The 24,517-nt window shown below is 35.5% G+C and overlaps 2 protein-coding genes across 2 annotated transcripts; both read right to left on the bottom strand.

Annotated features, from left to right (window-relative positions):
* Nucleotides 1-842: 842 nt before the first annotated feature.
* Nucleotides 843-6,936, bottom strand: LOC308692866 (uncharacterized protein). Its single transcript, XM_081369300.1, has 9 exons — nucleotides 6,843-6,936; nucleotides 6,436-6,583; nucleotides 5,778-6,267; nucleotides 5,550-5,695; nucleotides 2,595-2,677; nucleotides 2,206-2,353; nucleotides 1,885-2,059; nucleotides 1,544-1,804; nucleotides 843-1,401 (listed from the first exon to the last, which is right to left on the bottom strand). Exons 1-9 carry the CDS (start codon nucleotides 6,886-6,888, stop codon nucleotides 1,252-1,254), a joined length of 1,647 nt encoding a protein of 548 aa, XP_081225426.1. The 5' UTR covers nucleotides 6,889-6,936; the 3' UTR covers nucleotides 843-1,251.
* Nucleotides 6,665-19,769, bottom strand: ercc1 (excision repair cross-complementation group 1). Its single transcript, XM_081367839.1, has 9 exons — nucleotides 19,560-19,769; nucleotides 17,767-18,147; nucleotides 16,994-17,097; nucleotides 15,505-15,604; nucleotides 8,965-9,041; nucleotides 8,723-8,822; nucleotides 8,541-8,612; nucleotides 8,096-8,164; nucleotides 6,665-7,935 (listed from the first exon to the last, which is right to left on the bottom strand). Exons 1-9 carry the CDS (start codon nucleotides 19,620-19,622, stop codon nucleotides 7,870-7,872), a joined length of 1,032 nt encoding a protein of 343 aa, XP_081223965.1. The 5' UTR covers nucleotides 19,623-19,769; the 3' UTR covers nucleotides 6,665-7,869.
* Nucleotides 19,770-24,517: the final 4,748 nt, after the last annotated feature.

Genomic DNA, 24,517 nt, shown 5'->3' with positions numbered 1-24,517 from the left:
TTAGAGACAGTGGTAGACATATTAACACCTAACTAGAATATTCGAAACTCTGGCTCAAACACACCTCCTAACCTCACCACACACTTCAAAGGGGCTTCAGGGGGACTTTTTACGCTACTCAGAGCAAAGAGGTATGCAATCACAAGAGCAAAACCTGGTTTTAGCAGGAACAGACTCATTTAAAAAGTATGAAACAATCACACACTTGCACACTAAACCCCACACAAGTAATTATAAATGAAATAATAATACATTTATTTTATATAGCCCCTTTAAAAGTTACTTTCTCATGGCACTTTATATGAAAGCTTTACAAAAAGTCAAACACAACAATAAAATAACATTACACTGTAAATATAATAAAAGGCAGATAACCAAAAACAACACAATAGAAAAACAAATCAAGTAAAAGCACTTCTAAAATAATTTTTTTTTTAAGACAAGTTTTAAAAATATGTAATGATTTTGCTTCCCTGATGTCAGCTGGGAGAGAAATCCACTGTTTTGGAGCATATGATAATAAGTCATTGACAACTTTAACCAAGGCTGTTTCAGCGCTATGCATTTTCCTAAACCCAGATAGAAGGTGCTCGAACAAATTATTAACCATTAAATGATTGTGTATTTGAGACGTAACAACACCCTCTGGAGGAAAGTTGCAAAAATTGTTTAAATCAGTTTTGCTTTTTTTAATACAGTAGTGACAGCAGTTTTAAGTGCTGTTGGTACAACCAGTAGACAAGGAGTCATATTATAGTTAGAACGGCAGGACACAAATAACCGAGACAAGATTTAAATAAATTAAAAGGCAAGAACATCATTTTTTATTTTATGTTTTTATTAAGTGAAAGCAATGTACTTTATTTTGTTCTGCCCATTTAAAAGCACTTTAAGCAAAGGCTGTAAAAGTGTGAAGTACACAATACTGCAATCAGGCTTCTTTTCATTGTTGAACTGACTGTCTTTATAACAATATATTTAAATTATAACTAACTGTTATTGATGAATGAATGTTTGTTCTGTTTATCCCACTAAAATAAGCTTCTCTTTGTCATCTCCTACATCTGGTGATCTAAACGGATGACTTAATGAATATTGCAGTTTATTTTAAGGGGTTTTATGGTCAATGAATAAATACTTCACATCAGAAATCAAGTGTTATCACCTTATTAATAATCTCAAATTGGCTGAACATATGGGGTTTTGACAGTTGCAGCAGAAACAGGTAATTAGCAGAGATATGCAGACTTTTTAACCAATCTTCTTTTTAATCCAGGGGAGGAAGTGGGAGATTTTTACATAAACTTGAGGAACTGATTCTTTTACACAGTTGCCATCATCGGTATATGAAGCAATTCCTTGTGGTTTGGTATTGCAGATAAGAGGACTACCTGAATCACCCTAATGAAGAAGAAGGACAGAGGGAAAACATTAATATAATATAATATAATATAATATAATATAATATAATATAATATAATATAATATAATATAATATAATATAATATAATATAATATAATATAAAACATAATATAATAATACCTTACAAAAACCATGTTTCCCATCTGAAACACTACAGATCATTCTCTCAGAGTTGAAGTTGTTCTTCCAGATTTCTTCACATTCTGAGTTCTCCTGCAGTGTAAGAGTGACTTCCCGCAACACATTTGATCCCTCTACTGCTTTTGGGGTTTTTGACCCCCAACCAGCAATTGAGCATTTAACATTAGCTGGTGTTTTTCCATTTTTCTTAGGAAGAGGCATAACTTTCACATATTTATTCAGCTTGGCTTTTTTCTTCAGCTACAAATAACAGAAAATAATTTAAAGAGAGCAAGCAAAGCGCATTAATATAGAGTCACAGTGAGTGACGGTGAAAATACCTTTAGTAACATGATATCATAGCTGTAGTCCTTCGCAGTATTATCAGGTTGAAACTTAGGATGTCGGATGTATTTTTTCACTTGGATTCTCTGCTGGGTGTCGTTCTCGTCCTTCTCTATGTTGTGAGCTCCCAGAACAACCTCAAAGTGGTCCCGACTAGAGAAGGCACTGCGACTGCAGGAAAAATGTAAAAACAGTGTATACCTTGAAGCGTTTAAATAACTAAAACGCAAAATTACAGATAAATAAACTAAAAAGTCTTTAGGCTATAACTTTATGAAAAGCATCATAAATAATCCTTCACACGCATACTAGCATACTTCAAACAGTGGGCCGTTGTCAGTACATAATCCTCTTTGATCAGCATCCCTCCACATTTCTGTTTATTTTCAAGCTGAATAGATGCCATGTATGGTCTGGAATGAGGCTTAACCTCTTTTCCACCAATAATACCACTCTCCATCCCACCTGTGACAAAAACAGTAGTAACACACCATTACCAGACTATTTAAGGAGGTATTGAATGTACATACTTTTTACAATTTGCATTCTAAGTATATTATTTTATTTTCATTTATATTTGAAATGATTTGAATATATTTTTTATTTTCATTTATATTTTTCAAAATGTTTGAGTTTTCAGATGTTATGCTCTTGTAAAAGGATGCACAATGTGAATTCAGGAAGAAAAGAATGAATAATATCTTACCAGCCACAGAGATACCAAGGAGAAGAAGAAAAGCGTATAGAACCATGGTGCAACTGCAACTGCAACAGCAACAGCCTGCGTTAAAGCATTAGTGTGCATATGCTATCAATAATATACTCAGACCCACTCATTAGCCTCACTAGTTGTATCTCCTCCCCCTCTTACCTCAAACCACAAAATGTGTATACAAAATAGCAAGCAACCATAACTCAGGAATCATTACATTTGAGTTACAGAGTAATAAAATAGTCTACTCAATTAAGTGTACTGTTATTAGAAATGAAATACAATAAAAAGTAAAAGAAATAAAAAGACATCGAAAAGTTACTGGCAGGTCAAAAAGAAATTTTAAATTCTCTTTTTAATAGAGAGCATGTTTGTAACATACACAAAGTGGGTTATTTCTAATTATAAATCCTATTTTGAAGGTTGTTGCTGGCCTTCTAATGGCATTTGTACTTCACATCAATTTTATGGACATTTTAATTTCATAACATCTTATAAAATATATAATGGTGCCTATAGTATGGTCTCTGGCCTAGTCTCTAGCACTATGACCCTAGAAGGACCAATCAATAAATGTATAATGTCTTTCAACATCAACAATGAACAATGTTCTGTAGCTTCATATGAACCAAATTTCTACAGCTGATTTTATCTGCTTGATAAGATTATTTTTACTTTATTCATACAGTATGCAAGCAGAGGTGGACAGTAACAAAGTACATTTACTTGAGTACTGTACTTAAGTACACATTTTGAGTATCTGTACTAAAGGCAATTTGACCAAAATCAAAAATACGGTCAATCTTAAAAGTGGCGTTTCCATCCTAATTATGCTTTTAAACGAAAGTTTGCCTCGGGTAGATTAACAAAAAGACCCTAGGTTGCATTTTGGCGACAGTTATCCTTGAACATCAATCTGACATCAGCCTGATTTTCATTTTCAAGCTGGGTTTGGTCTTCTAAATGCAAATTTTGTCATTGTTTTGGAACACACTAGCTTATAGATAATGGCAAGGCTAAGATATATTCATACTAAAAGCCAAAAAACTTTAAATAGGGCACTATTTGAGGGCACAGCCATTTGGGTGTCCGAAACCATTGTGGACATTATTGAGTGCACTTCACATTCAATCCAACAACTGTGTTCTAGAAATAAATTTGATATTGATTTGAGGGTAGGCAGGCATAGATTCAGAGACATAAGGTACTGTAAGTATTACACACAACAATGCAACAACAATAAAACAATGCATTGACATTTACTTTAGATACTTAAAGGTCCCATGACATGCTACTTTTTGTAGGCTTTAATATAGGCCTTAGTGGTCCCTAGTACTGTATCTGAAATCTCTTTCTAAAAATTCAGTCTCAGTGCAGAATTATAGCCACTATAAGCCAGTCCCAGAATGAGCTTCCTTCAGACGGGCCGTTTCGGTGTCTGTAGCTTTAAATGATAATGAGGAGGAGAAAGGCGGCGCAAGGTGGAGGGTGGGTGTGGCCTTGACCATCTGCGGCAACGGTAGACCATGCATGTTTACATTGGATATATTGCAATGGCACGGAGACACGCAATCGTTCAAGCCGGTTCAAGCATTTCAGTTTGACCCAGAATCTGATCCAGATGGAGAAGCAACGGATGAAGAAGTTGCAACTCAGCAGCTCCAGCAGGACGTTTCCGAATGGTTAGTTTAAAATATTATGTCTGGATACGGTACTTTATTCGGATGGTTTAGTTATTATCATGTAGCTAACGCTAACCTAACAGCCTTTTCACGGGAGATCTGTAACGTCTGTAATTTATCTTATTACAATTACATCAAGCTCTGCGATCTTGAAATGCGGATATCGCGCACGCCGTATAACCAACAGGAAAACGCTATCCAAATAACAAAGAAGTGTACAACACTCGCGTTACAGTGTGTGTATTCACACACATACTTGATGCTGTCTACCTTTACATTAGTGCAAGTAACTGCATAGCTAATGTTACAGCCACATTATACGTGTAACAAGCTAGGTAACCATAAACAGTAAAGCAACAACTTGTACCATTAGTTGACTTACTTGTCCGAGTTGTGTAACGTTAGCTGAGCCAAAGAGAGTTGGTACTGATCCAGACTTTAGTTTCAGACGTTCAGCAAGCCCAGCTCTGTATGAACCCCTCGGTGTTCATTTGTAGATCCAATTATTGAGCAATTATTATGCTTCGCTCGCTCAAAAGCCATTATATCTCTCGTGGACAAACTAAAATCGCGCACGCGCGTTCCTACTTCCTAGCTCATTTTCTCATGGGCGGAAAATATTCTCTGGGCGGGCAAAGCAGAGACAGGGGAGGTAACATTCCTCCTTATAACGTCACAAGGAGGAGATTCAAGATCAGCGCGATTGAGCGTCCATTTTCTCAAAGGCAGAGAAAGATATCAAAAGCTCGATTTACACCGATTAAAATTTCTAGAAACTTGGGGACCATATACAGGCTAGGGGAACTCATATTAATGTTAAAAAACCTCAGAAAGTGAAAATTTCATGTCATGGGACCTTTAAGTACTTTTAAAAACAAGTACTTCTGTACTTTTACTTAAGTAAAAATCGGTCTTTACAACTTTTACTTGTAACCGAGTAATATTTGACTAGTAGTATCTGTACTTTCACTCAAGTAAGGAAGTTGTGTACTTCTGTATGCAAGCTACTGGAAATCACAGAGAGTATCTAAGTGGACCCAGATCCTCCCTGAAAACAACCAAGGAGGCAATACAGACAAATAAAGTTTGTTTATTAGTATATATATATATATATATATATATATATATATATATATATATATATATATATATATATATATATATATTATTATTATTATTATAAAAAAAAAATTATGAAGTTCAAAAATAAAACAAAACTTGAAATGGCAGCAGGGAGTAGCCAAAAATTCGATGCTGTTTCAATCACTTAATGTTCTTCCTAATCCACGGAAGGAAGGCAGATATTTTCATGTAGACCTCAGGATACTCCTTGGATATACAGTTACCACGATATGTGTATGCAGCCATCCCTTGAAGTTTAGAGTCACAAAAAAGAGGACTGCCAGAATCACCCTAGAAAGAAACAGATGAAAGGATTAAATGTATTCTGCCAGTATTTTTTGTTAATCATCTACAGTAAGTGACATTTCAGTACCTGACAGAAAGCCCTTTTCCCATCGGAGATACTACAGATCATTTTCTCAGAGTTGAAATAGTCCTTCCACTTGTTTTTACATTCAAAGCTGAACTGCAATTTGAGGTTTACTTCCCGCAGAACCCTTGATGCTTCTCCTCTGGGTTCTTTCATACCCCAGCCAGCAATGGAGCATTCCACACGGGCGGGAACATTTTCAATGTTCTTAGGTAGATGGATAACATCCACAAACTTATTCCGCACAGCTTTGGCCCTCAACTGTAACATATCAATCAGAGAATACCAGAATACAAAAATTGCACAATCTGAGCACAAGCACAATCTGAGCAGCATGAATACCTTTAGTAACATAATATCATAGGTGAAGTTATTTTTTATATAATTGTGATGTTGGATGTGCTTCTCTATTTGGAATATCTGCTGGCTGTTCTCGTTCTGTCTGATATTGTGAGCTCCCAGAACAACTTCTAAGTAGTAGGGGTTTTCAACTCTGTGAAAATATTTAATGTTGAGGTTATTTTAAAGCATCATGTCAGAACATCGTTACAAACAAAATAAAGGCTAAAATACCTAACTTTTTAAAATCAGTTTAATAATCAACTGTTTCTGAATACTACATATTAACCAGTTTATTAAGGATATATGGATGCATACTTACTCCAAACAGTGGGCTGATGTCAGCACATAATCATCCTTAATCAGCATCCCTCCACACATATGTTGTCTTTTATACTGGATAGATGCCATGTATGGTCTGGAATGAGGTTTAACCTCTCTGCCTCCTACGATACCACTCTCTAACCCTCCTGTGATAGAGCATATCATGGGAACTAGAGTTTACTTAAACTTAGTTTAACTTGAAAATATGACAAAAAAACACAAGAAAAATGGTAATGAGCTTATTATTATTATTGATGTATTTCTCCTAATATATCACAATGATTTAAACTGTTTGAAAGCCATTGGTACAAAAATGTGGATATGTACATAGTCTAAAAAACCAAATGGGATCTCATTAAAATATTCCAACCCAAAACAATCTACTTGAAGAGGTGAATGTCTTACCAGACAGAGAGAGGACAGAAAGCAGGAGACCGACACTGAGCAGCATGCTGTATAAATGTGGTGATACAGGAATGGAATATGAAAGGCGTTTGACTCTCAGTGTTGCCTTTATACTGTCTGACCTATATTCTCTGTTGCATATGAAAGTATACAACGGAAAGGTGTAGGGGAAAGTTCTGACATGCTTATATTAATAGCACAGTGGGTGCAGTTCACTGAAAAATGAAGGTTCATTTTGTTTCATTCATTGGTTCATAAATTATGACATTTATTCACCATCATGTTGTTCCTGACCTGTATTACTTTACATTCTTCTGTAGAACACAAAGAATGTTAATAACCAAGCAGTTTTGGTGAACACTGACTTCTATTATATGGACAAAAAACACTGTTTTTGTTGTTGTTGTTTTTTCAAAGTATGTTATTTCATGTTTCACAGAAGAAAGTCATACAGGTCTGGAACAGCATGAGGGTGAGTAAATGATGACAGAACATTTTTGGGTGGACTTCCCTTTAAGGATTATGCGAAAAAATATCACATTCACATTAAATGAATGCAAAAGAGCTTTAAGAAGATTCCAATTCATCACTGTGTAGTATAAAACCTCCCACTAGCTTAGTTGTGATTTGACAGGAAAGGCTGGTATGATGACATTGTGGCATATGTGATGGCCATCAACTTTTGGCCCACAAACTGCCACAAACACAGTCAGTTTGCCCTAATTCCTATTTCTATTCTTATTTGAGTGTGACCACAAGTTTCCATCCATTTTTTCTTATATGACTGATTTCTACAGGTTTTTCTCTAGTCGCAATACGAATCATGGGGTTATAATAGAACCTCACCCCCCACTCTAAAATATCAACATAATACACAATTACTCTTAAATATTATTGATATTTATTGAACTTTCATAAACACCAGTGATAAAAATTTAAGAGGCTGTTTATGCCCCACTTGAAGGCCACATATCATCATAGACCAAAGACTCTAAGACACAGAGATTTTGTAAATTGCAGCTCTGATTTATCCGCTTTCCTTCTTCTTGGTCTTTATGAAGGGTTGGTGCAGTACATCATAAAGCCTTCTTGCCTAAATGAACAACAATCAGGATAGTGATTAAGACACATACCCTTGGATTGGTTAAAAGAGTCAAATGCTCTTATTGTTAAAAAAATTCCATCAAAGTACCATGCTATGTTACAAATAAAGACAACAGTTCAAAATATGATATCAAAGTGTCCCTACACACCTTCTGTGGACCGAGTCCTGGGCACAAAACTAGTTCCTCCTTAGAAGCCTTAATGATGCCCTCCAAAGACTGAAGAGATAAAATACCATCAATATAAGAACATAAAAGTATTTCAAGTTTTTTTTATGTACGCTACCATCCAAAAGAGGTCTGTAAAGTTTTTTAATGTTCTTGAAAGAAATCTCTTTAGTGTCACATGATCCTTCAGAAATCATTATAATATGCTGATTTGCTGCTCAAGAAACATTTCTTATTATTATCAATGCTAAAAATAGTTGTGCAGCTTAATATTTGTATTTAATAATTCTTAATAGTATTTATTTGAAATCAATTTTATGCATCCTTGCTAAATAGAACTAATAATTTATTTAAGAAAAATAATCTTTTGAATGGTAGTGTAAGTAATAATAAGATGTGCAACATCTAAAGGAAAAGTATTCCTTACAGAAAAAGTGGACAGCAGAGTCATGGCATCTGTCTTATTGACAGACTTTACAGTGGTTAAACAATCTGTAACCTGTCAAATAAAAAGAAAGTGCGTTTTATAGAAATGATGCCATCAGTGTTTGATTAAATGAAACCATACATGATCATTTCAGATGTATAAATAGATTTTTGGGCTCTAACCTGGGACAGGTAATTTTTCTCCACTTGTTCTTTCAGAAGATCCGCAGGTTTCTTCTCGTAGGATTTAAATGTCTCAAGGTACCGACCTGCTTCTTCAGGACTTACACATACAAACAGGTGTGTTTAGTTAAAGGAACTAAATTAAAGCGCTAAAAACTAGCAGGAACTTTAACAGCCCATATTTACACAAGCCACTCAGGAAATTCCCCTCCAGCTTGATTATTTAGAACTATCCCCCTTACCTCCAGGCCAATATGAGGGTACAGTCAGCCATGATGCATATTCGAGCAAGCTCTGTCAGTGCATGGTGAGGGTCTTTCTGATAAATGAGGAACACAGAAATGGGACATGAACATCAGCAGTCTCTAACTGAATTAAAGCTGCTTAAAACTTCAAAAACAGGCACTAAGCCAGCATTTATTTAGCATTTTACCCAGGGGGCAAAACACCTGTTTTTTAGGAAATCAGACATGGGCTGCTGTAAAAGGTTGTCATATATAAATGAAATCTATGATGTCTGAGGATCACAATCTGTGTGGCCAACCCGGTCAACAAGCTGCTGGAAACTTGTAATTAGGGTCAAAACAATGTTACCTCAAATTCGGCTTTAACTCCCAGAATCACCCAAACATGCTAAAACGGTTTGATTATATTCATGAATAGTGAGCCATATCTTCCTGATACTTTATGCTAGAAACAAACTGAGCACACATTTAGAAAGAGTGGAAGATAAGCTTTCATCTGATGCCTTGATTGTACATGTAATTAGAATGTAAGAGTTAACAATGCCTCTTAATTCATAGGTAGGCAAAAAAAAAGAAAAAAATATTGAACATTCCATTTGTAATCGGTAGCATTCTTTTCCCTTTGTTGTTGTTACAATAAACAAATTACCATGTAAAGTTAACTTTTACTGGATGAAATCATATTTTGATTTTTTTTTTTACTAACCAGACAGTCCTCATGGCCCATAACACATTTAGAGGGAATGCAATGTCAAGCCTATAATAGCCTGTCAATTCAAACAAGATCCAAGAAAGAAGTTTACCATTAACTGGTGTTAATTGTATACTGCTCTGTTTCTGTATGTACAGTATATCGTTTGCACATTTATGCAATATCAATTATTTGTATTGCAATGTCTATTTCTAATATTCTTTCACAAGTGGGATAGCTTTATTTATTCTATTGAAATAAAAAAAGGGATTTGAGGATTTTGGGTTAGGCTGGTTAGTGTTCAATCCAGGTGTTTGGAGTGTGAGACAAAGGTACTGACAACTAAATGCTGAAAGACTAAAACACACAGGAGTCATGTGTGGAGTAGGTTTAAAAGTATTTACTGATTAAAACTGTTACATTAAGTAGCAATTTGTACACACACAAAAAAAAAAAGACGAAACAGACAAACAGATTACAATTCAGGGTGATAACTAATTTCTGTAATAATGTTTATACAATTTGTTTAGCTGTTTCGGAATCACCGCTGCTGTCGCTGCTCTATTGTTTCAGCATGCTGTGTCCTGCTACATTTGGTTGCCAACCCCTAGCAACGGCATCCTGTGTAGCATGGAGCCGTTCTTCTGACAATCTTTAACCAGAGATGGGCACAAATACATCAAAAAGTATTTAATTAAAATACAAGTAATTTGTAATTTGAAAATACAAAAATATATTTTTTACAGTCTTCTGTAGTGTAAGTGTGGCGTTAGGTACATGTAAGAGTCTAGAATATTGCAATATTATTGTTTAGTGCAGAAGATGTGCTTTTAACGTACATGTTGCCACATACTGTCATAATAAAAGATAATTACGCATATAACACTATAATTGTATTATTTACACAAAAACTAGTTAACGCTGCTGTGAGGATGTTTCTAATAGCGCGGCTGTGACAAAGTTGACAACTTACTTTCTTCCGACTGCCATTATCTATTTTTTTACTCTTTTTGAAAGTTGTGAAAACACCGTTCACTGTTTCTTTTGCTATTTGAGCAAATTGGAACACAAAAATATATATTTAATGTAGTCTTTCATTCACTGCTATAGAAGTTAACCCAACTATGATGCCTTACACTTCTGAGAAACCCAGAAATGTGAACAGGGTCAATAGGATGTGTCACATCACGTGATTTACTTGCCAAAAACTGTGATAGGCAATTTGGTAGTCCTATTTGTATTTTATGTCTATGGTCCTAGGGATAGTTCACCCAAAAAGGAAAATTAGCCCATGATTTACTTACCCTGACGTCATCCTAGGTGTATCTTACTTTCTTCTTTCAGAAGAATACAATCAGAGTTATATTAAAAAGTGTCGTGGCTCTTCCAAGCTTTATAATGACAGTCAATGGGTATATTTTTCATCAAAGTGCATCTGTCCATCATAAAAGTGCATCTGTCCATCATAAAAGTGCATCTGTCCATCATAAAAGCGTATCTATCCATCATAAAAGTGCATCTATCCATCATAAAAGTGCATGTGTCAATCATAAAAGTGCGTCTATCCATCATAAAAGTGCATCTATCCATCATAAAAGTGCATCTGTCCATCATAAAAGTGCATCTATCCATCATAAAAGTGCATCTATCCATCATAAAAGTGCATGTGTCAATCATAAAAGTGCGTCTATCCATCATAAAAGTGCATCTATCCATCATAAAAGTGCATGTGTCCATCATACAAGTACGTCTATCCATCATTAAAGTGCATCTATCCATCATAAAAGTGCATCTATCCATCATAAAAGAGCATCTATCCATCATAAAAGTGCATCTATCCATCATAAAAGTGCATGTGTCCATCATAAAAGTACGTCTACCAATCATTAAAGTGCATCTATCCATCATAAAAGTGCATCTGTCCATCATAAAAGTGCATCTATCCATCATAAAAGAGCATCTGTCCATCATAAAAGTGCATCTATCCATCATAAAAGTGCATCTGTCCATCATAAAAGAGCATCTATCCATCATAAAAGTGCATCTATCCATCATAAAAGTGCATCTATCCATCAGAAGTGCATCTATCCATGATAAAGTGCGTCTATCCATCATAAAAGTGCGTCTATCCATCATAAAAGTGCATCTATCCATCATAAAAGTGCATCTGTCCATCATAAAAGTGCATCTATCCATCATAAAAGTGCATCTATCCATCATAAAAGTGCATGTGTCCATCATAAAAGTACGTCTATCCATCATTAAAGTGCATCTATCCATCATAAAAGTGCATCTGCCCATCATAAAAGTGCATCTATCCATCATAAAAGAGCATCTGTCCATCATAAAAGTGCATCTATCCATCATAAAAGTGCATCTATCCATCATAAAAGTGCATGTGTCCATCATAAAAGTGCGTCTATCCATCATAAAAGTGCGTCTATCCATCATAAAAGTGTCTATCTATCATAAAAGTGTGTCTATCCATCATAGATGTACTTTTATGATGGACAGATGCACTTTTATGATGGATAGATGCACTTTTATGATGGACAGATGCACTTTTATGATGGATAGATGCACTATTATGATGGACAGATGTACTTTTATGATGGATAGATGCACTTTTATGATGGATAGACGCACTTTTATGACGGATAGATGCACCTTTATGATGGACAGATGCACTTTTATGATGGACAGATGCACTTTTATGATGGACAGATGCACTTTTATGATGGATAGATGCACTTTTATCATGGATAGATGCACTTTTATAATGGATAGATGCACTTTTATGATGGACAGATGCACTTTTATGATGGATAGATGCACTTTTATAATGGACAGATGCACTTTTATGATGGACAGATGCACTTTTATGATGGATAGATGCACTTTTATCATGGATAGATGCACTTTTATAATGGACAGATGCACTTTTATGATGGACAGATGCACTTTTATAATGGATAGATGCACTTTTATGATGGACAGATGCACTTTTATGATGGACAGATGCACTTTTATGATGGACAGATGCACTTTTATGATGGACAGATGCACTTTTATGATGGATAGACGCACTTTTATGATGGATAGACGCACTTTTATGATGGATAGATGCACATTTATGATGGACAGATGCACTTTTATGATGGATAGATGCACTTTTATGATGATAGATATGCTTTTATGATGGATGGATGCACTTTAATGATGGATAGACGTACTTTTATGATGGACACATGCACTTTTATGATGGATAGATGCACTTTTATGATGGATAGATGCACTTTTATGATGGACAGATGCACTTTTATGATGGATAGACGCACTTTTATGATTGACACATGCACTTTTATGATGGATAGATGCACTTTTATGATGGATAGATGTACTTTTATGATGGATAGATAGCTTTTATGATGGACAGATGCACATTTATGATGGACAGATGCACTTTTATGATGGATAGATGCACTTTTATGATGATAGATATGCTTTTATGATGGATAGATGCACTTTAATGATGGATAGACGTACTTTTATGATGGACACATGCACTTTTATGATGGATAGATGCACTTTTATGATGGATAGATGCACTTTTATGATGGACAGATGCACTTTTATGATGGATAGACGCACTTTTATGATTGACACATGCACTTTTATGATGGATAGACGCACTTTTATGATGGACAGATGCACTTTTATGATGGATAGATGCACTTTTATGATGGATAGATGTACTTTTATGATGGATAGATACGCTTTTATGATGGACAGATGCACATTTATGATGGACAGATGCACTTTTATGATGGACAGATGCACTTTGATGAAAAATATACCCATTTACTGTCATTATAAAGCTTGGAAGAGCCACGACACTTTTTAATATAACTCTGATTGTATTCTTCTGAAAGAAGAAAGTAAGATACACCTAGGATGACGTCAGGGTAAGTAAATCATGGGCTAATTTTCCTTTTTGGGTGAACTATCCCTAGGACCATAGACATAAAATACAAATAGGACTACCAAATTGCCTATCACAGTTTTTGGCAAGTAAATCACGTGATGTGACACATCCTATTGACCCTGTTCACATTTCTGGGTTTCTCAGAAAAGTAAGGCATCATAGTTGGGTTAACTTCTATAGCAGTGAATGAAAGACTACATTAAATATATATTTTTGTGTTCCAATTTGCTCAAATAGCAAAAGAAACAGTGAACGGTGTTTTCACAACTTTCAAAAAGAGTAAAAAAATAGATAATGGCAGTCGGAAGAAAGTAAGTTGTCAACTTTGTCACAGCCGCGCTATTAGAAACGCCCTCACAGCAGCGTTAACTAGTTTTTGTGTAAATAATACAAATATAGTGTTATATGCGTAATTATCTTTTATTATGACAGTATGTGGCAACATGTACGTTAAAAGCACATCTTCTGCACTAAACAATAATATTGCAATATTCTAGACTCTTACATGTACCTAACGCCACACTTACACTACAGAAGACTGTAAAAAATATATTTTTGTATTTTCAAATTACAAATTACTTGTATTTTAATTAAATACTTTTTGATGTATTTGTGCCCATCTCTGGTTAAAGATTGTCAGAAGAACGGCTCCATGCTACACAGGATGCCGTTGCTAGGGGTTGGCAACCAAATGTAGCAGGACACAGCATGCTGAAACAATAGAGCAGCGACAGCAGCGGTGATTCCGAAACAGCTAAACAAATTGTATAAACATTATTACAGAAATTAGTTATCACCCTGAATTGTAATCTGTTTGTCTGTTTCGTTTTTTGTTTTTTTTTGGTACAAATTGCTACTTAATGTAACAGTTTTAATCAGTAAATACTTTTAAACCTACTCCACACATGACTCCTGTGTGTTTTAGTCTTTCAGCATTTAGTTGTCAGTACCTTTGTCTCACACTCCAAACACCTGGATTGAACACTAACCAGCCTAACCCAAAATCCTCAAATCCCTTTTTTTTATTTCAATAGAATAAATAAAGCTATCCCACTTGTGAAAGAATATTAGCAATAGACATTGCAATACAAATAATTGATATTGCATAAATATGCAAACGATATACTGTACATACAGAAACAGAGCAGTATACAATTAACACCAGTTAATGGTAAACTTCTTTCTTGGATCTTGTTTGAATTGACAGGCTATTATAGGCTTGACATTGAATTCCCTCTAAATGTGTTATGGGCCATGAGGACTGTCTGGTTAGTAAAAAAAAAAAAAAATCAAAATATGATTTCATCCAGTAAAAGTTAACTTTACATGGTAATTTGTTTATTTTAACAACAACAAAGGGAAAAGAATGCTACCGATTACAAATGGAATGTTCAATATTTTTTTCTTTTTTTTTTGCCTACCTATGAATTAAGAGGCATTGTTAACTCTTACATTCTAATTACATGTACAATCAAGGCATCAGATGAAAGCTTATCTTCCACTCTTTCTAAATGTGTGCTCAGTTTGTTTCTAGCATAAAGTATCAGGAAGATATGGCTCACGATTCATGAATATAATCAAACCGTTTTAGCATGTTTGGGTGATTCTGGGAGTTAAAGCCGAATTTGAGGTAACATTGTTTTGACCCTAATTACAAGTTTCCAGCAGCTTGTTGACCGGGTTGGCCACACAGGTTGTGATCCTCAGACATCATAGATTTCATTTTTATATGACAACCTTTTACAGCAGCCCATGTCTGCTAAACCCCCTTTGCCCCCTGGGTATTTCATTCAGAAAGAGATTTAAATAACACAACAAAAGAACAAAGAAATGCGAGTGTGAGTGAAACAGACAGACTCACCACATCAACCTGGACGAGCAACACCCTGAGAGTGAAACTCTGTCCCAGCTGTTTCAGACGCTCATGGATGTAGTTTGGGTTCAGATTATGGTAACGCACACTGTGGTCATGAGAGAGAGAGAAAGAGAAACTAAAAAATCCCATATAGTACTGGTATATGTTTCGTTAATATAAACACTATTAAAAAAGTGAATTTCTATTTGGCATTTGTAATTCAGTCAAATGAAACCACTGGTTAAGGGACTGAAAACTTCTGCAATGATTCATATATTAAACACAAAAAGCATAATCTTGCCATATACATAAAATTCTAAATCCAATTACAAATTGCATTTGTTAATTAACATTTCTCAGCTGATTCTACATTGTCTAAAATGTATTGTCACACCAATCATTACAATCAGCCACAACATGTTTACTTCCTTGAATTCTCACAAATTTTCTTTGCAAAGAGAGGTAGAGGATGATGTGGTTTCACACCTGACTAAGTGAGACGATTCCATTTAACAAGTTTCAAGTGCACATACACTTGCTGGAAACCATGTTTCTATAATTTAACACTTGATTTGCCATTAGAAATGAAGTATTATGAAATATTATTTAAGATTTCTTGGCACGAAAGGATCTGCACAGATGTTCAGTAATTAGTTTGATAACAAAAGCCACACATCTCACACGCAGAGAAAAAAAAAACACACATTGAAGTAGTACTTTGTCTTAGACAAACATTAAACTAAGCAAATAAAGGATAGAGCAGAGCTGGCAACATTTATGAAAGTGGCATTTTCATAAACTTAAAAGAGGACCTATTAAACTTTTTTACACTTTCAACTTTCTTTAGTCTGTAATATTAAGGTCTGCAAAGTTACAAAGCACAAAGTCCACTCAAAAAGGAGCTATTTTCTAGATCAGTAAGCACTGTTTCTGAACTCCCTGAAACGTCTCCATTATAGTCTAGACTAGAGTATATATGAAGAGTTGAAGTGCCATCTGAAATTTTCTTCTAGAATGTTCTTCTAGAATTTTCTTCTAGTGAGGAGATGTTTGCTGTATGTGACAAAAAAAAATGTTTTGGCCTAAAAAAATGCGTGACATTGCTTAGAGCACCTTTAAAAAAAAAAAAAAAAAAAAAAAAAAACACACCAACATGAACCCCTATTCTGTTAGACCCCAAAATCAAGGGCATAATATGGCCTCTTTAAATATGCAAATCTGGTGCAGGTTTTGAGATCAAACAAATATAAACTTATTACTTTCTTTCCTCCATGATTGAGTGCATTAAAATCCAACAAGACGTGTACACTTGGGCTCAAGTGTGTACAATGAAAACAGTGACAGCACTGCTCCCATATTTATCTCCATCGGTGTCCTGCTGAAGCTTCTAGCTTTTCAATGTGTACATTTGGATTCCAATTTTGAAGAAGAAACATTGGCAACTGTAATATTAGAAATAATCCCACTGATACTATTCATATACCCACAAACCAACCTGAGAAAAAGAGCACACGTTGTACGTCCCAAAACGTAGTCTGGCACCACTTCTCCAAACTCCCAAGGAACATTTCTCACAAACTTTAGGATGGGATTGCCTCTCTGTATAAAGATTAAAAACATATCTTAATCATGTTCTATATTTAATTTTGGTATATTAAAAATCAAGTAAAAGGTGCATTCAGTAAGTTTCGATTTACACTGCCGTTTAAAAGTCAGTAAGATTTTTCATGTTTTTGAAAGAAGTCTCTTCTGCTCACCAAGGCTGCATTTATTTGATAAAACAAAAACAAAAAAACCCAGCAATATTGTGAAATAATTATTACAATTTAAAATAACTCTTTTCTATTTGAATATATTTTAAAATGTAATTTATTCCGTTGATGGCAAAGCTGAATTTTCGGCATCATTACTCCAGTCTTCAGTGTCACATGATCCTTCAGAAATCATTCTAATATGCTGATTTGCTGCTCAAGAACATTTCTTATTATTGTCAATGTAAAAAAACCAGCCGTGCTGCTTAATATTTTTGTGTATTTCACAATATTAATATTTTTGATGGCTTTTCTTCTTCCAAATGGTCTTGGGACTAATACTGACACCTATCGACATGGAAGCATGAAGTCGATTTATTATATGCTGCTACTTCACACAAGAGTATTTCTCAATATTACTATACAATTCTTTATATTTTTTAAATCAGGGGGGGAATTCTGAGCATACCTTTTAAAGATAGGAAAATGATAGATAATGAACATACGTTAAACAGACCTGTCGAGGACTGACAATAATACTGTTCCCAGATCCTAAGAGATGAGGAGGAATGATACGACTTTCCAAACTCTGACCTTCCTCTTTCGTCTGATCTTCTGTTGGTACCTCTGCTGGTCCCTGCTGTTCAGTCTCGGGTTTTCCTGAGTCTGTGGATGCCGTACTAACTGAGCCGCTTCCAGCTGTGTTTACACTGCTTTGTCCTGCAGCATCGTTCCTACATTGGGCAGCAGATATTTGTTTCTCTGATCCATGAGCTGCTCCCTGAAGCCCCCTGTTTTTGCTCTGAACAACAAACTCTGCATAGGACAGTGGTTGGCCAGGAGCTGGAACAGTTGAGGCCTCTACTTGACCATCTTTGGCCTTAAACAACGATGCCACCTGTGAGAATAAAAGGAACCAGGATACTTGCATCATTTCAGAGACATTGCCATCTGAATAACTTAATGTAATCTTAAAGGTGCCATATATTCTTCTGCAGCATTTTTTGTTTTATTCATCTCTTGCAACTTATTATTTTTGTCATTTGAAGGTTACATTAGAACTGTCATTAAAAAACAAGGTGTTGGGCAAGGCTAAAACAATAAAAATCTACACATGAAAAGCATTTGAAAATAAATGTTCACTACTTTTCAAATGCCTTTTATGTATAGATTTTCTTAACCTCGTCAAAAGACTGTTCTAGTGAGATTATGAAAATTCATTATAAAACATTCATTATAAAACAAGTTTTTTTAAAAATGTTGAAGAAATGTAGAACTATGATGATATGTAGAACATGTTGTACTATGATGATCCAAACAATGATTGAAATAAAACTATTACTGTGAAAATTTATTTTTATACATATTTGAAAAATTAAGATGACCCCACAGTTATGGCCTCATTTCCATCACACACACACACACACACACACACACACACACACACACACACACACAAAAAAAAAACATTTCATTCCCACAAGTTACTGTTGTCTACTTGTTTCCTAAGGAGACAACAGTGTCAGTCAAGAACATGGTTGATAAGATATATGGGGAAAACACCACAAAATCTAAATAATTTGATTTAAATATCAAAAAGTGTGTTTAGGAGATTTTATATTCAAAACATGCACAGTCATAACTGCGCTTAAATAATGATGTTTGATGTGTTCTCTCTCGCTCGCTATTCTAGTGAGAAAATTAAGTCAAAATAACGAGGGGCGTTTTAAAAAAAATAATGCATGGCCTCTTAGGGCCTCCGTAATCAGAGGATCTTCCAACGTTTATGATCCACTGAGGAAAAATGTCATATGGGTTTGGAAAGGATAAACATTGGGGGTAAGTAAATCATGATAAAACTGTAATTTTTAGTGAATTGTCATATGGATCAAATGTATGAATCCAGCTTGTTGTAGTTTATTTTAAGTTCTGTCTTGAGTGTTGCACTTACTGATCGATAGTGGTAACGTTCTATGTTAGTTAGACTGTTGCAGTGTGCAACATGATGCAATGCATCAGTATGAATTGAGTCATCAACACCTTGTTATGGCCAAACTTGCAGTGTGCAAACTTGCAGTGTGAAAGTAGCTCATCATGTTGGTAACTTTAGATCGTGCTTGTTTAGTAACTTACAGTACATGCATTTAAGGTTAAGTCCCCTGGCTTAATATCAGTGGTGATAGTTCATGTATGAATGGACTTTGGTGAGGTTTGAACCTCCATACTCACAGTTATTAAGACCTCTGCTACTACAACACACCATACCAACACAATCATAGTAACGTTAGCTGCTAAGGAAACAAAACCCACCGGACTTCTTTCCTTTGTGAACGCCGAGTCGTCCAAATTGATATTGAATTTCTTTTTTTCCATTTATAAGTTATCAGTGACTGCACAAATCATAGAAACCAAACATACTAGCAGCACATCTGCCGCCATCGCAGAAAAACAAAACAGTGTCAGACAAATGTGTCACACACAGAAACATCGATCGATACGGAGACGCTACTGGTACTACCCGACAGATGGCGCCCAAACCCGGAATTTATTGCTCACATTATCCGAAAGATGTCGACATTGCAAAAGATTTTAATACTTTCACGATGCTTTTCACACACGGTGTCCCAAATGTAGCCTGCCGATTCTTAATGTTATTCAAAAATGTATTTTAAACAATATTGTACTTCCGTAAGTTTTTAAACATTTACTTCCATTTACAACTACCACATGTGACAGCTAGCCCCAGTGCCTCCTATTATCAGTTGGCACTTTTGCAGTAGCGTGGTACTTTCTTTTCCTTTAATATAAAAAATTAACATTAATGGACATTGACTAAAGTCTCATTCATGACTTTTTTTTTATCTCATCTCAGTCCTCAGAGCATCATGTTCAATGTTTTTATAATGTTAGAGGTTATCCAATTAAGAAACCCAAAGTCTGACAGACATCTGTGTATTGCCCATTTAACCCTGTTTGTGTGTGTATGTGGATGGCGTTTCGGGACGTCCTGCCACCGTGCCATAGCATCATGGGTCCCACAGACAGATGGTGCCAGCTTCTTTCTGAAGTCATGTTCATGCCCTCCAAGAGATGGGATGCATTTACACAACACGCACAAACCTTTGGCATCACACCAATGTATGTCAGTCACCTTTCAGGACAAATCAGACAAGATCATAAGTTGAAAGACAGTATGGATGCGCATAGACACACACACAAACACATTCACATACATGTATGAGCAACCATGAAAGATTTGTCTGGTTAAGTAAGGGTGTGACAAGGACACAGTTAGAGTTTTAAGGTGAGCGGGGCTGTATATCCAGCCTGTGGAGCAAAGGACTGTGGGTAAAGACGTCAAGCCAATTAGCTGCTCCATGGGTATAACCTTAAATACGTGTCCTCATATTGAAATTATAATTTCCAGAAAAAGCTTTCATTTTATACACTATACCCACAAAGATGGAATAATATTTTATTTTACTTGATTTCATATATATATATATATATATATATATATATATATATATATATATATATATATATATATATATATATATATATATATATATATAACCTATAATAAATGATCACAGTTTATTATATATAAATTATTATAACCTGCAATAAATTCTTAGTCAGAACAATTATGACTATAAAATCAAATAGAAAATACAAAAAGTGGCTGTATTTGTAATCAGATGTATTTTATTAATAATACAATTTAGACACAATTGACTGGTCCCATGTTAGATGACATCTTATTTTTATCTGCATCAGTAAATTTTGATGTAAGTTGTTGGGAGTGTTTTATTCATGTTCAATGTTTTCAGAGTTAAATATTTTAGTTTTTTACTCTTTAAAAAAAAATGTATTTATAAAAAACAAAAAAAACTTTAAATCAGTTCCACATTAAACAAGACAGTAATTACAGATATACATTACAGTCATTACCTACTTAACCTATATAACTAAATATTTCTATAATAGAATATTCTTAATCTTATGTTAGATAACCTAAAAAAAAAAAGGTGTATATTTCGCCATCTCATTTTAAATTTACGAGGCATTTTTATCACATTCAATTACATTTTTCCCTAAAGCCCTGGTTAGTTTTTACACTTTCAGCATATAAGAAGAAAACTTACTGCTGTCCTGTAAATGTTTTTTGGGGAAGAACACAACCAATCACACCCCACACCTCTGTAGACCTGAACTAGCTCAGTTTGTGATGGCAGGAGACATGTAGGATCTATCCAGGCTAGTGCTGAATATCATGTAAACTTTTATGTCTTTCATCAATACTCATTTTCACATTCTTATTCTTGTTCTTGTCCAATAAAGGAGAGGAGGGATGCGACAGCAAAGTTACAGATGCACTAGTGCTTTTAATAGCTGGTATATCTAGACACTGTGTTTTCTGTTTCGCTCTTCCGTTCGCGCTCTTTCTTGCTTTCTCTCTCTGCCCATGTTGGCAGTGAGCCTGGCTTTGGCTGCAATAACGGCCACCTCCAGACCTCCAGCCCCTCCCTCAGGTCTCTCCTCCCCTCCCCTCGCTGACCCCATGCTGAGCCGGCTGTGTCGAGCTGTCAGCCCCCGGCTGCGGGCTGCTCCTGGGCTCCCAGTGTGTGTGTGTGTGCGTGTTGGGGCAGAGGGATAACGGTCGGGTCCGTAGTGGCCGCTTATCTGCCCTGCCATCGCTGGGCAGGCGAGAGGACAGATTGGCCCTCCAGCTGTCTGACTGAAGGACTCGCAAGACCCCTTACTGAGGAAACCACATGCCCCGATACACAACACGCACATACACACACATATCTTATTGAGATCACCACATTCCCTGATACGTACACACACCAAGTCACCCTCAGCTGTAACATATGCGTTTCAGCAGCACACTGACTGTACCATCCTGTGCCAAATGAGCCAAACTATAGGTTCAGAAAAAAATGCTTTTTTCAGTATGAATGCACATGGCATTCACACATCATAGCAGCACTGCTCTGGCGTCATTTAACCACACAGGGCCGAGTGCAATAGCCAATGCCATTACTAAAGTTCATACATTTTCATACAGAGGAAAAAAAGCAACATAAACTATAGCCTAAGCTGGTTTTTAGTTGGTCAGACTGGGAGACCAGCAAGTTCAGCTTTGCCCTTGAGACCATCTTAAAGTACACCATCTTAGGCTGGTTTAAGATTTAGTTTTTTAATCTTAAAGAAAGCCTAATTTTTAATAACAAAGTACTGAAAAGTCCCATAACAGTGTCATTTTAACCTCATCTCAAATGATGTATTATTTGAAAATAAAATATAAACATAATTTGATAAATTATATTTTTGAAAAATGCCCTTTTGTAATTTTATTTCATATTTTTATTTATCTGTTGGTATTTGTGCTGATTTGTGTGTGTAGATGAAACAAAAACATTAGCTTTTTTGGCAGCAAACACTTAATATGGGTTTGGTGCACACAGGGATAAAAAGTACCTTGTGTAAAATGAAATACTCTGCTGTATCTTTAATGCTGTCGGCCTAATTTTCTGCCAGAGGTCCTGGACATCTTGTTCAGATACATGGCCTTGCCTTGCCTAAACCTGACAGCCTGTTCTAGAAATCTTATAACGGAGAACAGGATGGAGAGATTCTGTATGGAGGAATGGTCTCTGATCTCTTGTCAGGTGTTCTCCAAACTCATCAGGCATTATAGGAGAAGACTCAGAGCTGTTATCTTGGAAAAAGGAGGTTGCAAAAAGTATTTAATAAAAGGGGGCAAACAATTGTTCCCAACGTGTTTTGGAGAAAAACATTCATTTCATAATGTGATTTTCCCCCCACTTTCAATTATTTTACTTTAATGAAAGGTTCGATTTTTGCACATTTTTTAAAATAAAATATCAAAAGGATTAAAAATGCAGATTTATTTTTTACAGCCATATTTGATCATATTTACCAAGGGGGCAAACACTTTTTCACACCACTGTGTGTGTGTATATATATATATATATATATGTTAGGGGCAAACATTTTTGTGTGGATGAAAAGACACTGTTAATTTGTTGAAAAAAATGGTGAATTACTTTTACACAATAAATATTTAAATGGTTTGTTTATTTTACTCTTTGATTAAGTTATCACAGTTTTCAGATTTTTATGCTGGTTTTTCTTATAGTTGAACGTCTGAATTTCTAATCTAAAAGGCATTTGAGAAAAAAATTAATTTTAATTTGATCTTCATATTACAATTTATATATATATATATATAACTCCTGGGACACAAAAGTTCCCAAATTTAAAGAAATATACTTATATGTATTTAAATAAAATGAAGAAATCTACCGTGATAAGGAAGTGTGTGTAGGCTACCATGATAAGTAATTGTTGTTTATGTATGTAAAGTTGATTTTCAAAACCCCTAAGCTAGAGCATGATAGTAATTACAGTGTTTGTTTATTAGCTAAAAAACCTCACAACAGATCATGGCATTTGTCTCCTATTGCAGCAGACACATTAGGTCAGGAGCCCTGTTGTTGTCTACAACATTAATAACCTCTTCTCTTAGCACATAGACACATAATGAAGTGTGTTTTCTCAGTCAGGTTACAATACATTGGTCCCCACATCCCAATGCCACATATTATGAGAATTCCCAGTCAGGCTTCGTTACACTATCTTACCTCCCCCACCCTCTAATCCTGGGACCAGCAATTCCCAAAACTGCCTGTTAGCTACAATATCAATGCACAGTTTTTCATTGGCCCCTGGTGGCTCCGTCTTATGTATGTACATCTGTACACACACATAGAGAGAGAGAGAGTGAGCAAGAGAGAAATTAAGGCTATTATGTGTACGAATATAACTTAGAAAGTAAAGATATACAGAAAGTAGGGTTAAATGAGGTAAAAAAAAAAAATTCTTTCGTATCTACGTATCACTTGTGTTTGTTGGTGTGGCCTTCGGGACAGCCAGACCGTCTTGAGGGCCTCCAGGGGCTGATGGTAGCAGACTGCATGCTGTCTGTGTACGGTCTGTTCTCCAGTTGTGACAGGGAGCAATTCCTTATGAGCGCAATTAACCAGAGAAAGGGTGCAGCCAAGACATCGAAGTCAAATATGAACCATTAGAAAGGACAAGACATACCAAGAGTTTATAAAAGAAGATAAAACCTTAGGTTAGATGAAGAAAAGACTGGATGAGCTTGGACGAGAAGGATAGGTGGAACCAGGTGTGGAGAGAACCAGGACGCAATTAACAAAGACACTTAAAATGCC

This window comes from Scardinius erythrophthalmus (assembly GCF_964197995.2).
Source record: "Scardinius erythrophthalmus genome assembly, chromosome: 6".
Taxonomy (NCBI): domain Eukaryota; kingdom Metazoa; phylum Chordata; class Actinopteri; order Cypriniformes; family Leuciscidae; genus Scardinius; species Scardinius erythrophthalmus.
The sequence above is the reverse complement of the archived record's forward strand: the minus strand, read 5'-3'. Positions and strand labels throughout refer to the sequence as shown.

Coding starts and splice junctions, on each gene's coding strand:
- ercc1 (XM_081367839.1), bottom strand. CDS start 19,622: ATGGAAAAAAAGAAATTCAATATCAATTTGGACGACTCGGCGTTCACA. Junction 18,148..19,559: donor TCACAAAGGAAAGAAGTCCG/GTGGGTTTTGTT, acceptor TTATTCTCACAG/GTGGCATCGTTGTTTAAGGC. Junction 9,042..15,504: donor TGCTCGTCCAGGTTGATGTG/GTGAGTCTGTCT, acceptor CTCATTTATCAG/AAAGACCCTCACCATGCACT.
- LOC308692866 (XM_081369300.1), bottom strand. CDS start 6,888: ATGCTGCTCAGTGTCGGTCTCCTGCTTTCTGTCCTCTCTCTGTCTG. Junction 6,268..6,435: donor ACATCAGCCCACTGTTTGGA/GTAAGTATGCAT, acceptor ATATTTTCACAG/AGTTGAAAACCCCTACTACT. Junction 2,678..5,549: donor TGGATTAGGAAGAACATTAA/GTGATTGAAACA, acceptor ACACTAATGCTT/TAACGCAGGCTGTTGCTGTT.